The 14,565-nt window shown below is 38.5% G+C and overlaps 1 protein-coding gene across 1 annotated transcript; it reads right to left on the reverse strand.

Moving 5' to 3' along the window:
- Nucleotides 1–1,282: 1,282 nt before the first annotated feature.
- Nucleotides 1,283–13,226, reverse strand: LOC134796179 (uncharacterized). The gene is made up of 10 exons (XM_063768163.1): nt 12,956–13,226; nt 12,566–12,775; nt 10,782–10,891; nt 10,094–10,262; nt 8,129–8,281; nt 7,843–7,960; nt 5,995–6,177; nt 5,786–5,873; nt 5,436–5,671; nt 1,283–5,173 (listed from the first exon to the last, which is right to left on the reverse strand). The coding sequence occupies exons 1-10, from the start codon at nt 13,039–13,041 to the stop codon at nt 1,370–1,372; spliced, it is 5,157 nt and encodes a 1,718-aa protein (XP_063624233.1). The 5' UTR covers nt 13,042–13,226; the 3' UTR covers nt 1,283–1,369.
- Between the last annotated feature and the right edge of the window lie 1,339 nt (nt 13,227–14,565).

Raw genomic sequence — 14,565 nt, forward strand, 5'->3', positions numbered from 1 at the left:
CAGACCATGAGTACTATCTTGTATCAAAGATCTTGTTGAGATTAATAAAACGAGCCTAAACACGAAGTGGTTTAGTTGCATGGGTGATTGGTACCGGTGACCACCTTCCGGCTCCATCATCAGACCCTGAGTACTATCTTGAGTCAAAATTAATACATATAGAATGTCAGGTCGTTTCAAATATTTTTAATCCTGTCCGGTAGTTTATTAAACTGTACCATTATAAATTATAATACTATAAAAACAGTGCTAGGATCAAAGTCTCTCGTTGCGGTTTACACGCACACAGTATAGCGTTTTACACGGCGCCCGCCGCACACAATGATAAAAAATCTCGTTGTCGCCGTTGAAAATGTGCGGAGCCGACCGACACACGTCCTGCCTCTACAAGCTCTGCCGCGGCACTGAGCTGGCGCAGCGCGCGTCATCGGTAATATAGAGTAGTTTTCAAAAAATTGCCAAAAAATTATAGTAGAATTTCATAAACACTAATGTATACCAACAGTATAAGCAAACGTTGCAGATTGCTTGAGTATGAAAATAACTTCGATATTAAGTAGATTTTCGTAGGAATTGACACTTGTTTCGGAGAGAAAATTGAGTTCGTTTTACTTTGATTTTCTCTTTCTCAAAGGTGTGTAGGAAAAATATCGTTTGATATGCCTAAAGTACAGGGTATTAGTAATACAAAATAGCCAGGTTTAGCAGAGTAAACTTCTCAACATTTCCAAATAAGAGCTTGCCATTCAGTGCTTCACGGGGTTTTTCGGAAACGACCATCAGAAAAAAAATCATTACTAATTTAATAAGTCCTTTTTCTAATATTTACAACGATATTTAAAAAGATAAGAAGACGCTTTTATTGGAACAAGTACTCATTGTTTCTAATAATGAGCACAAAGTCCTGAATTTCGTCGACTAGTATCATCAATTTTGCGTTATTTCGACTTTTCTTGTAAGAGCGCTCTTAATACCGACACATCGTACAAGTTGAATTGTATTCAGTTACCAAAGATTGGAAAGAAACCAATGAAAAATCGACTCCTATTCATTCCCGGCTCTCAACAACCGAACTGAACTAAAGGAACTAAAAGACCGAACTAGTTCGTTTGACCGATTGACCGAGAGCGGAGCGCTCTCTGTAGTGACCGAGCAGGCACAAGCCTAATACGCAAAGGGACGTCAACCAGAGAGCGAGATTTGCTTGGGCAAGTTCCAGCGCTTAGAAGAGTAAGCTTTTTGATTGGTTGATAAGAATAACGTAATGCATGAAGAACTACACTTTACAAAATCAAATTCATTTAATCAATTTTCATAATAACTTACGTCAAATAACTACAACATCATATTACAACATACAACATTGATGCTATGCATCTAACAAAGCGTTTCTTAGTAACTTCTCCAGATCCATAGACCTTTTTCTTTCTTCTTCAATTTGTTCCTCTAGTTTGTCAACTTCGTATTTACAATCTGTGTATTTTGTGATATTTTCGTCAACTTCTCTGATACTCTCTTCTACAATAGTACTATCTTTATCTTCAATCATGAGATACTCAACTGATTCTAAAGCAAGTTTACGACGCTTAACATTTATAAATTCGTCTACGTCATCTTCATATTCTATTGCTTTGTGTTTTAATCTACAAATCATATCCAAATCAAATAACCACTGGGCATTGCGGAACTCAACTAATTTTGATTTCTCATATATAGCAAACCGGTTATCAAAGTCTTTCAGACTGTATATTCTTTCATATACTATTAAATTCAGGAAACTTGCCAAATCAAATTGTTCAAAGTACACTTTGAAATTTTCATGGGGCATTCTCAGAATGTCTGATAGTTGAAATAAGGTAATTTCACGTGTGCTCTTTTCTGGGTGTTGAAACCATCCGATTTCGGTGCAGTATGTATAAATTTGCTCTTGCATATTGTCGACACTAACTGGCTGATACTCTCCTGTTGGAGTTGGCAATTTTAAGTGTTTCATCATGTTTTTGACTGTAGCTACATTTTCCGAAGTAGCAGCATTGCTTGTAATGAATTCATAAGGTTTTGGGTATAATGTTTCAGAGTTCAAATATTTTTTCAGCTCTAATGGAAACAATGGGTAGTTGAAAAGATCTTCTTCAGTAATAACTTCAGCCAATTTTTCCACACTAATATTATAACATTGGACTAGTTTAGGCAAGTCCTTCATTACTGCATCTAAGCGAGTGTCTTTTATTCTTCTTAACTGAAACCATATTTCATTTCCGAGATATCTTTCACATATAGATTTGACATAATCAATTTCAAGTGGGGGCACATGCGGATAGTTTCGAGCCAACCACTTTAATGAATTTTTTGTGGTCATTCTCAGTGAATCAAATAAATTATTTGGATCCACAAGAAATACTTTATAAACAGAGATTACCTTGTTTTTAATGCATTGTGATAAAAACAGTTCTAATTCATGATGCGGTTTTTCGGGCATTATCAATGCGACTGGAATAATTTGGTACAGATATTTAGTCTTTAAAATATCTTCAATAGTGGCTATTATGTCAACATCTTTTTCAGTGACGTAAAAAATAAGACCATTGCTACCCTCTATGGCTTCATTACAGCTGTTTCCACCCTTTTCAGTCAAACTTACAGATATTGCAAAATCTAATAACTTATTCCAGGTTTCTTTGCCTACATATATTAGACTGCTAGATACTTCATGTTCTTTTTTATCGCTAAAGGAGTCTCTTATCCAATCTTGAACATGGATTTTTCGGCACATAAATTGAGCACTAGAAGATACTAAAGTAACTTTCCAAAATAATCCTTTGTCGTACGAATAATGTATCTGTTTCATTCGCTTGAGAAGGGGAGATCTGATTATTTCCATCAGATTGAGAGTTTCAGGTGTTGGCAGCTGTGGTAATTTTCCACTAAATTTGTAACCTTTGTGGATAGCATTCATATTCTTTAAAGTAGCATTTTCAACCATACGTTTAAGACAAGATGCCTCTTGAATTGGCGTCCTACTTGTAAGCCAAACTGGTGTATCTTCTAACAAACTCCTCCTTTTTATGTTTCTAATGTAATTTTTACGCCAAATGTGAAACCATTTCTTCATCAATTTATTCGTCCATATATTTTCTGCAAGCATTTCGCTATTACAAATCTCTGAACACAATTCAGTAACAATCTCTTCCGTCACAACGTCCGCAAATTTCATTAAATCATCTAGCTTTCTTAATTCATCTTTCATCATATCTATAACAGTTTCTTTGTTGACCTCATCAGCAAGTTCTTCTGTTATTTCAGTGGATTCTTCATCAACTCTTAATTTAAATTTTCGTTCTTCTTCTGCCTTTCGTTTTAATTCAGCTATTCTAGCTTCTTCCGCCCTTTTTCTTTCTTCTTCTTCTAAACGTCTCTTTAGTTCTTCCTGTTTTCTTTTCTCCTCTTCTTTACGCTCTTTTTCTTTCCGTTCTTCTTCAATGCGCCGTAACTCATCTTGTTGTCTTTTAAGTTCTTCTTGGCGCCTCTTTTCCTCTTGTCTTTTCAATTCTTGCCTTAATTCTTCTTCTTTTCGTATTTGTTCTAACCTTCTCATTTCTTCTTCTTTCATATTTTGTTCATGGAGCCTTTGTTCTTCAAGTTGTTTTTGAGCATCATCGTTGAAATCAAATACTTCGCCGTTCTTGTGTTCATTAGCTGAAGTAAATAGGTTTTGAGTTACTGAATTGAATTTATTTTTACTTTGGAATATAGTGTACGATTTTTCGTCTGTGTTCTGTTCAGTTTTCACAGCGCTTTTAAATAGACTTCCAGGTGATATAGCATGAGACTCTCCATTAGCAGTAAATAACGATTTCGTGTTATTAACATCTTTCTCCTTTGCATTTAGTGCACCAAATACACTTGACGGTGTTTGACTCGAAGGTTTACCAAATATACTTCCTTTTACAGTTTGTCCAGCAGTATCAGGCTTGGCAAAAATATTATCTTTGGCACTTGCAAATATATTTTTACTTCCTAACACATTCTGGTTACCAAATACAGCACTTGGTTCATCTTTCTTTAAAAATAAGTTGCTACTTACAGACCCATCAAACAACTTTTTTCTGTCTTGTTTATTTTCGTTAACTAATTGACCAAAAACAGAAGGTTTGACATCTGGCTTTTGAAATACAGTTCCAGTGGGTTTTGACTCCTTAAATGCATTTTGGGCACTTTTAAAAAGATTATTAGTGTCATTAGTAGCTTTTCCAAAAATATTCTTATTTCCACTAGGTTCCGCGGGCATACTGAACAAATTGTTATTATCTTCTTGGGGTTTAGAAAATATAAAACCGGGACTTTTCTCAGGCGAGTTATTAATAATCTCTGCTGGAGCTACTGGTATAGCCGGTTTAAACGAGAACAAAGCTTTACCGCTTCCGCTATTGTTGTTGGTTTGAGGACTGCCGAAATTTAAAGGTTTTCCAGGACTTTGCGGTTTTACTTCAGGCTTAGCAAAAACATTTGCCTTTGTTTCTGAACCTCTATCTGTGATTGCGTAACTTCTGCCACCTTGTGCTAGGCGCTGAATTTCTGCTCTTAGAGATTGGACATCTTTATTACTGTCGTTGCTGGTGTTATATCCTTGATCTTGAGCAGTTAAAGCTTCCTCTTTAAGAGTACAGTCCTTGTTAAAGCTTGAATATGGAAGATTTCTTCCAAAGTCTACAACAGGTACTTGTCCTCCCGCGATAACTGCGCCCACTTTACATTGTCTCTTTGATTCAATGAGGTGTGGGGCACGCGCGACTGGAAAGGGGTCACTGTCTTCTATAAATTGATTTCTGTCGAGTATAACTGTCAACTCCTCGTCATATTTGGCAAAGCGTAAACCGTAATGATTAACAAAAGCTTTCATTCTATCAACTGATTCGAACGCGAGGGCATTCATTAACTCTTCAGCCGGATAGCGCGAGCCACCCCTCGGGGCGAAAGCCTTAACTATTCTAGCTAAAGCTCTGGCGCGAACGTCGTTGAAGTACCTTAGAAGAATACAGGCCTGGAGGTATGACGCTTCTTCTTTGACAAGACGGAAAAACCGGACGTAGTTGTTATTATCCAACGCATTAAATACTTTCATGGCAAATGTGATGGCTCCAGACTTTTGTATGTCCACTGGCAGCTGCTTTATCTGAAAAAGGATTTAAAAACCTTTTAATAACAATTAATTAAACTTTATTAATTTTGACTTAATTTAGCATAGTGTAAAGGTGAGTTTTTTACGTGTAATTTTGAAAACAAATCAGCTGCAGTATTGTACAGTCAGCTGCAGAGAAATCTGATTGCCTCCTCATAGAAGTTTCTAAGCAGAGAAGGTATTGCTGCAGCTGCAACCATAAATCAACTTTTATAGGAATTTTACGACCAAATACATTTCAATAATATGATCTAACCTCCCACCAAAAATTGGCATCTCCCAAGTTGAGCAACGCTATGTAGCCGCGGAACTCCGCCTCCCTCGGTTTGTCCTCCGGGCCGACGTCGGCGTACATGTGCTTGAGCGTCTGCAGGCACTTGGTGAGGTTGTCGGTGTTGAGCTTCTGGTCGAACTGCGTGTGCTCCAGGTCGGCCAGCCGCGCCGCGCAGTGCGCGTGGAAGCGCGCGCACATCTCTACCAAGCGGATGGACTCTGTGAAACATTTGCAACTAATCAAACCACTGTTGCCCAGAAAATTGCATCTTAGTTTGGCTGTTCCTTTTGTTTGGTATATTTGATATGATGTTTCGTGAGGAATGAACTCACCTGCACAACATAGAGCCTGCTGCGTTATGTCTTTTCGTATTCCACGAAAACGGTCCCACATGAAGTGGAACCAATCAGCGAGAGTGACCTGAAACCATTAAAAATAACATACCTACTTAAATAATTTATATAAAGGATCTTTAATATATGGGATAGGATGGTTTCTAAGCTTGATGGTACAGAAAATTTAATATTAGTTGGGCACTCACTTGTCTTGTAGTGTCAGCGATCTCACACAGCAGATAAGCGCAGGTCCGTTCGAGCACGACGGCCGGCCTGAGCTCGTAGCACATGGGGATCTCCTGGTCGGCGGAGCTCCGGCTGTACTGCTTGACGGCTCGCCATGTCTCCAGTTTGTAGTCGCAGTCCGGAGTGGTTTCGAGTGACATTACCTGAAATTTTGATTTCAATATTTTGTGCCTGTTGTTGAGCTCAATTTAAAGTAGTGTCCGACCGAAGGTTCGGTTTCGGTTTCGGTTTCGGCCAGTTTCGGCCAAAAAATCATGTTTCGGCTGTAGTTTCGGTTTCGGCCAAAAAACGGCCGGGCCGAAACTTACGAAATGGCACTTCGGACAAAGACCAAAAGTTGGGGAATAAGTAGGACAACAATAGTAATAACCTACATTTACGTCATTTACTGATTCATGTATAGGTATATTATAAAACACAATTCCACCAATGAGGGCGCCACTTGACGGTCGACGCAGTCTTATGAGGCTGTCAATACCTATAACGCGCACACTGTCTATCGCACACATTGTATCGGAGTGAATGAGATAGCACTATCGCACGTAGCCGTTGGCCGAGTATCAGCTCGGCCCGAGTCGAACGATGTCTTTTTCGCTCTTATTCAGTCACTTTCCTATCTACCTCTAATGGCAAATTTTAAGCGAGGCTAAAGGCTACGCTCAAGTAGTACTGCAAAGTTGATTTTCTGACTATTGATTAAAACGAAGATAAAACCCTTAAAAGTGTCCCCAGTGCAGTTTTTCATACGAATGCTCGACCTTAGCCTCACTTTTTACCTCAATTTACCATTTGGTTTGTGTTCAACATGTCCTCTACTTCAACTTAGCCGTTCGCCTCGCTGCGCCATGCTCGGCCTGCGCGTCTCGCTTTTTAATACAATGGACATTGGTTGGAGTCTGTGCTCAACTACTTATCCTGAAGCACGGCTTTTACTTCGCATGAAAGTTCGCCTCACTGGGGCACTTCGGACTTTTAGGCCCAGGTGAAGATCGATACCCGGCCTTACGATTATCATCATTCACTTGCCCTTATCCGGCTTATCCCATTCATTTGGGGTCGGCGCAGCATGTCTTTTTCTTCCATACCTCTCTCTCGCCCGTCATCTCATCATTCACTTGCGTTCGTTTCATATCATCTCTCACACAGTCCATCCACCTTTTTCTCGGTTTTCCACTCCCGTTACTTCCCTTGCGATATTGTTAACAAAAAATTTCGCGCTTGCTGCGCTCGCGTTTTCGGTTGGTTTTTGGTTGACCCTGTATCTGATCTACATGTTAGTTTGACTGGTGAATGAATAGAGTTAGACCAAGAAAATTCTGCAATGATTTTGATAGCATACGCAGTGCTACTAGTGCAAATGTTATTTATACGTCATAATTTCATAGAAATTTCTCGCACTGCGTGTGTTATCAAAATCGTTGCAGAATTATCTTGGTCTAACTCTAGTAATTTTCTTAAAAAACTGCTTAAGTAACATCAATTTCAAGGACATTGGGTGTTGACAGCCCCATAATATTTGTGTAAAAGCGGTTTTATGACATTTTTTCAACGATTTTATCAAGTCTACAAAAGGTTCGGTTTCGGTTTCGGTTTCGGCCGAAACTAGAGCCAAAGCCGAACATTCGGTTTCGGTTTCGGAAAAAAAACATGTTTCGGTCGGACACTAATTTAAAGTATCTAATGAACACAAAGGAGTAAAAACAAAAATTTCATATTAATAGGGACTTGAATTAGTCAATAACATTTTACAGCTTGTAATAAAATTGAAAGTATATCTCTGCTTGTATGTATGTTATTGAAAATGTTACCTGATGTTCTGCTTGCCTGTGCAGGCGTTCTTTTTCTGGGCACATATCAGGACATGTGCCTATAGTGGCTCCGCCGACTTTTATCCGACCTCCTGCGCCACCCCATGCTCTCAAAATTCTATAAATTTAAAATAACATAACTATGTAATTTGAACATGACTAACATGTTTCTCTCCTGCCAAATATTAGTTTATGTACTTAAAAAATTGTTGTGCTTATGGCACATGGGATTTGAAATTGGATGCAGACAGTAACATATACTTTATTCAGTGCTGAATGTGCCTACCTGTCTCGAGCATCCAATATCCTCCACTGCTCATCGGGGGTTGAAGAAACCTTGTACCGCAATTGATGCAGTTCAGCAGCAGCTTCTGTTGTGTTAAGGGTTGTCTGGGTTGTCGTAACAATCACTGGGGACTCTATGCCACTTTTTGGTTGCCTGAAATATAATGGTATTGTGACAAAATTTTAATTTTATGCGTGTAAATTATATTGTGATGACAGCTGCCACATTATTATTATTATGTCTGTTCCATATCTCGGGACCATGGGGTCCCGGACCTTTGGGAGGCGTACGTGGGGCCGAAGCCAACAGCGCAGAGGCCCTTTAAGACATTTAATCTAAAAGCAAGGGATACACGTGGCGGATACCATACCCGAACGCACAATGTGATACATCCGGAGATGGTCCCCGCCAGGTGCAAAGACTATTGCAGTGCAGCACTTTTGTGCTGCGATGGAAACTAAGGTCATAGGCTATTTGATTTGAATGTTGGATGGACTGGATATAGGGCTATGGGAGGAGACTAGCGGACACCTGCCGTGACAATCAGTCTCAAAATTGTATAAGACAGGTGGTGACTCGCCAACTCATTGAGTGGGCCCCGCAATGGCCGCACGCACAGTGCGACAACAGGGCAACACTTTGGAGTGGCTGTGAGGTTGTCGAGAGGTGAGTCTGCGGTAGCCAGATCCCGGTAATCCGTTCAGCAGGCCGCCGGCGTTATGACATTTTACACTTCCAACCTGGAGCATAGGTCCCGCTCTTGCGACTCCACTCTGGCCGGCCAATCAAGGCAAGCACAGAGGCGAGGGCCAGATGAAAGTGCCCTCTGGAATAGGGGTCCGCGGTGTCGCCACTCACCGTCAGCTCGCCACAAGCTGCCCCCGCGGGGTTATTATTATTATTATTAAAGCCTTTCTTATACGAACTGTTAACATTTCATTTAACAATTATAATTTTATGTATGTATATTTCTATATGCATGTTCGTAAGGTCTTTTTGACCTAGGCCTCTTCCGAATCGCCTTTTTCTAATATATTTAAGTATTTGTCCAACATTTTCTTCCATTCTTGTCTATCTATTGCCATTTCTTTCCAGTCTTTTCCTATTGTTTCTATTAGGTCTTTTTCCCATCTTGTTTTTGGTTTGCCCTTTTTTCTTTTACCAATTTTTGGATTCCAATTTGTTGCTATTTTTGTCCATCTGTTGTTTTTCATCCTGGCTATGTGCCCGGCCCAATTGTATTTTTGTTTCAATATATGTATTGCTGCATCTATAAATCTTGTTCTTCTTCTTATCTCTGTGTTTCTAACTCTGTTTGATAACTTTATGTTAAGGACACTTCTTTCTATTGACCGTTGACATACTTGAATTCGTTTGATGATATCTCCTGTGAGTGACCATGTTTGACTACCATATGTAAGACAGGGCAGAATGCATGAGTCGAAGGCTAGTTTTTTTAGTTTTATTGTTAGTTTCTTCTTAAATATATCCTTCATGGCCCAGTACTTCTTCCATGTCTGTCCGATTCTTCTTGTTATATCTTTGTTTGAGCAGTCTGTGAATGATACCTGTTTTCCAAGGTATATATACTCGTCAACATATTCCAGTGATGTATTCTCTATTTGTATAGTCACTTTTTTTGAGTTGGTCATGACTTTTGTTTTTTCTTCATTCATTTCTAGACCTACTTTTTGACTTTGTGCATTTAGTTCTTGCAGTAATATACTGAGTTCAGTTGCACTGTATGCTAATATTACCAGGTCATCTGCGAATCGAAGATTTGATAAATATTTGTTGTTTATCTTGATGCCTTTTTGTCTTTCTTCCCAGTTTAGATTTTTGAATATTTCTTCTAAGACCGCTATGAACAGCTTTGGTGACATTGGGTTTCCCTGTCTTACCCCAGCTGCCACTATACAAGATAAAAATAGAAGTATGCAATACAAAACAATAAATAAAACTCACATTGTCACTGGTTTTTCACGGATAGATGCTTTCTTCCTCATGGGTGAAACACCCTTTCTCATTGGTGACTCACCCTTCCTTACAGGTGAATCTCCCTTAATTGAAGGTGAATGTGTGATTACCCTTGAGAGTACAGTGGGCGTGCCTGCCTCTTGAAAGACATCCATGCCTAAAACAATAAACAATAACAATGCAAAATGCAATGGCAGAGCGATGGAGTATCGATCCAGAGGCCATGAGTTCAAGTCTGACCCAAGACAGTAATTTTTCCACTTTTAAATTTATTCTAAGCTTTAATAACAATGAGTTACACGGTACTAAAGTTTTGGAGCAAAATCAAGGAGTCGGAAAGATTAATAAAACAACAAACAATGATGTGGCATGCCAATATGGGCAAGACTCCCACTTTGCAAGGGTGCAGATGCCCATCTGGCAAACCATCTATGGGTGAGTTTATCTTTATGGGTTCCCCATTATTCATACCACCAGCAGCAGCATCCACTACAAAACAATAAATGCAGCTCAACAATATACCTCAATAATATAGTTACAAAACACTGTAAATTTTTGATATACTTTTAGTATAGCTATATTAGCTATTAATTGAAACCCCCTTAATTACTGTTGGTAACTATGCCTGCTAAACCCAAACTTGATAATCTACGATATCTAGATACAATATACATACGATTTTGCCTTGTTACATAGCTGGGTCCGCCTCCCATGGCTGAGAGTTCTTCCTCAACATCAGAATCAGGCACCCAATCTGGATCATCCTCCCGTTTACTCTTCCTTCTTCTGAAAACAACATTGATGTTTAGATGTATAACTCACTCTAAAAGCATGAAAATGCAGCAAAATTATAGCTGATTCCGTTTCGATCTTAAAAGAATGTAAACAAAATGAATATCTCTGTGTCTTAGTTGGAAAATGTTTCAGCTCAAATGACAATCATGATTTTTTTTGTTTTCATTCTTTACAAATCCAATCATTGTCATCTGAAAATGTAATTATTTAAAGCTTTGTTTGATGAAATATTACCTTAGAGAATATTACTGACTAACATAAATTTTAACTAATATTAATCTTAAATTAAGATTATGAATTAGATCATTAAAAATTTATGATTATGGAGCCACAAAAGTAAATTCTTGTTTCACAACATTTATATCAATCACAAAATTTTCAATTCATGAAGAATCAATAATAAATAATAATATTAATAATTCTTATAATAACAGGATTCTCTGCCTCTGGCTTGCCTTAGCCGGCCGGCCAGAGTGGAGTTGTTAGAGCTATAAGCTCCAGGGGTGGAAGTGAAATATGCATAAGACGCGAGTTGGCACAGTGGCTGTTAACAGCCACTGGGTAGAAAGCGGCGCACACCTCTCGACACCCCTGAGCCGCTCACACCGGTGTTGCCCTTGAGCCATCCTAGATTTTTAGGTTTGTGGGGGCCCATCTTGTGAGGGTGAGTCACCGTCTGCCGGAAATAAAATTGCATACCGTTTTATTAGGCAGGCGTCCGGTTTTTTACCCCATAGCTCAGTTCTTAGTCCATCGCTTTCACCCAGTAACCTATAGTGTAAATAACATTATTTGCGGTATTTGACGTCTGTCACTCACAACAGCAATACTACGTAAAATGTTTTGCACATCGAAATCACAAAGGAAAACAACTGCACTGCGAACGTTTACGTTCTACGTCTTTTTTTTTTTAATTTTAGGGTTGGCCGGACACCACCGTTATGAATCGGTAGTCGTCTAAGTAAATCGATATGAATTTTTCATTTTTCTTTTAATAAAAATAAGGAAAAGGTGGATAATTAACTGTAAATATGGATATATTTATCGTCACTTAACAGACAACAAATTTGACACAGAAATAACATAAATAAACTTTAAAATAGATCCCCAGTTAGTTTCAATTTTGACAATGGGTGCGACCTACTTGGTCGGTGTATTAAATACACCGACCGACCGGTAGCTTGCGGGAAAACCACATAATTCTAGCTTTATTTAAATCTCAAATAAAAATTCATTATACGTCACAATTCGATACCTCAGTCTACGTGCCATCCAATCGTAATCGCTTGCTGTGACAATCGATTTGCGTTAGTTACATCTCTATATACGTCAGTCATAATGTGTCAAATACCGCAAATAATGTTATTTACACTATAGTTCATTTTAGATTCCATCAACTCTCAATAGTCCTTACACCCTGGCGGGTGCTGCCTCTGCGTGCGTCCCATGACACGGGCAAGGGCAGCCTCCGCTCGGTGTACCCCTTACATTTCATTAAAGTGTCAAAAGGGCTTCTACGTGTTGGCTACGGCTCCGCGCACGCCTCCCAAAGGTCCGGAACACCATTGTTCCGTGATGGGAAAGACATACAAATATTAATAATGTCATACTTAAAAATGATATTTAAGGGATATGTTATTTAACAGCATATGGGCTAATACTTACACTCGTGGTTTGAACCGAGTGACATCAAACATAAAGCCATCATACGCCCCAGCATTAAGCACCGCTCGTTCCATGGAAGATGGTTGGTCATATTCAACAATGCACATTTGCTTCTTGGTAACCAGGCGTATTCTCTGCACTTTACCGAACTTGCTGAAGTGCTTCTTAGCTGCAGCCGGTTCAAGGAGACTTTCAGGAACATCAGAACATCTATAAAGACATTTTAATTATTAGCAGTAGACACTGTTTACGATCCTCACAAACTAAAGCACAAATTTAAACAAATTATCCTGACGGTCTTGACAAAACAGAATGCAAAAGATAAAATGTTGGTTGATATTGAGTAAGTAACCTTCAGTTAGTTAGTCTGCATATTAAAGAACATCTTACGAGATGGAGGTCTTCGGGTTAAACCCAGTTCCTGGAGATGTTTTCAAAATTGGACTTTTTAACTTCTTGTGGGTTGTTGACTCCATATCAGAAGCCTTTATTCCTCAGGTTTTTTTGAAATGAATTGCTGGACATTTGCGATTCCAGCAGGTTATTTTGAAATTCTTCCAACATTTAAACACAACCACGAACACAATGTTACAGATATTTTGAAGCACAATAACAAGTGAAGCGTGTTATACGTCCGACATATGTCTTTTTTTAAATCAACAAGTCACAAATAAACAAAATTACGCGTGTTACATTTTATACCACAGCCAGTTGCGTTTTATAAATTTCTATGGAGCATATTTAAGCTGTCAACTACTTTCTGGACGACCTTCAAACAGCATGACGCCATGAAAATACATATGCAAAAAAGCGTCAACAGCGCTGCAATGTATTGAGTTTTTGTGCAGGGTAGAGACCAATAACAAAAAGTTCAATGAGAATATTAAATATGCAATGTTATATTTGTAATAGTATAATTTATCTTTGGAAATAAAAAAGAACATCGCGGAAATTAAAGCGGGAAAGAATACAGTTAACACACTGAAAAACGCCTTTAGTGACAAATTGATAGTGTTCAGTGTTGCCTAACGAAAAAACTGGGATGTTTCTGTCAATAAAAAAAACGCTCTGAAGTTACCTTACATTTGCCAACTTTTGTGGTTCCAAGATTATCCAATAGATGGCAGTAAGAGTAAAAAGTAAAAACAAAAATGACCGGGCTAACCGCGAGTTTTAAAATTTATAGAAATAAGTCAGAGTTCTAAATGTAAATATTAAAATTATTCAGGTATGGAATATTACTACTAATTAACCAATTCACTACGCGATTCGTTATCGGATCGTGCGATACCTAATATTTCTTGAATTTCCTCAATATGGCCAAAAAGAATAGATAGTATATATATATCTCCAAAGACATATGTAACTTCGTATATCTATCTACGTATATCTATGGCTAACAAAAGATGAACGAAAGTGACGCAGCGTCACAACCATGTCGCAACGCAATCACGATGTTTAATTTTGACCAAGTCTACTTCGTCACTATATGTGACGTTGTCTATGAAAAGGGACCTTATTGTCGATGGCGCTTACGCCATTATTAACGATGCTCCGTTGTAAATACAATGCCGCGCGACGCGGTGCGGCGTAAGCGCCATCGACAATAAGGTCCCTTTTCATAGATAATGCCCCATATTTAGTTTTTACTGTACATATTATCAAACACTAGTACCTACCCAATCAAACAAATTGTCGGCCTGCACGGGACTTCAAGACACATTGCATCTTACTTAACACTTTTGAGTTCTTATACAAAATAACATTAGATAGGTAGGTAATACAATGATAATACATATTATAGACTGATAATGATTGTACAAATGTGTATAATGTGTAGGTTCTAGATAGTTTTATGTTCTACCATTTATCTTACGCGGTTGGCAAATAAGTTGCGCTGTGAATCGGTGATCTATAACTTCTAGTCAAATCAGGTCCTTGCAAAGTTGCAAACCTTCAACTTCTTAACAACGGCCTCAGTTAAGTTAAAAGGTCGACAT

Source organism: Cydia splendana, chromosome 13 (assembly GCF_910591565.1).
Source record: "Cydia splendana chromosome 13, ilCydSple1.2, whole genome shotgun sequence".
Classification (NCBI taxonomy): domain Eukaryota; kingdom Metazoa; phylum Arthropoda; class Insecta; order Lepidoptera; family Tortricidae; genus Cydia; species Cydia splendana.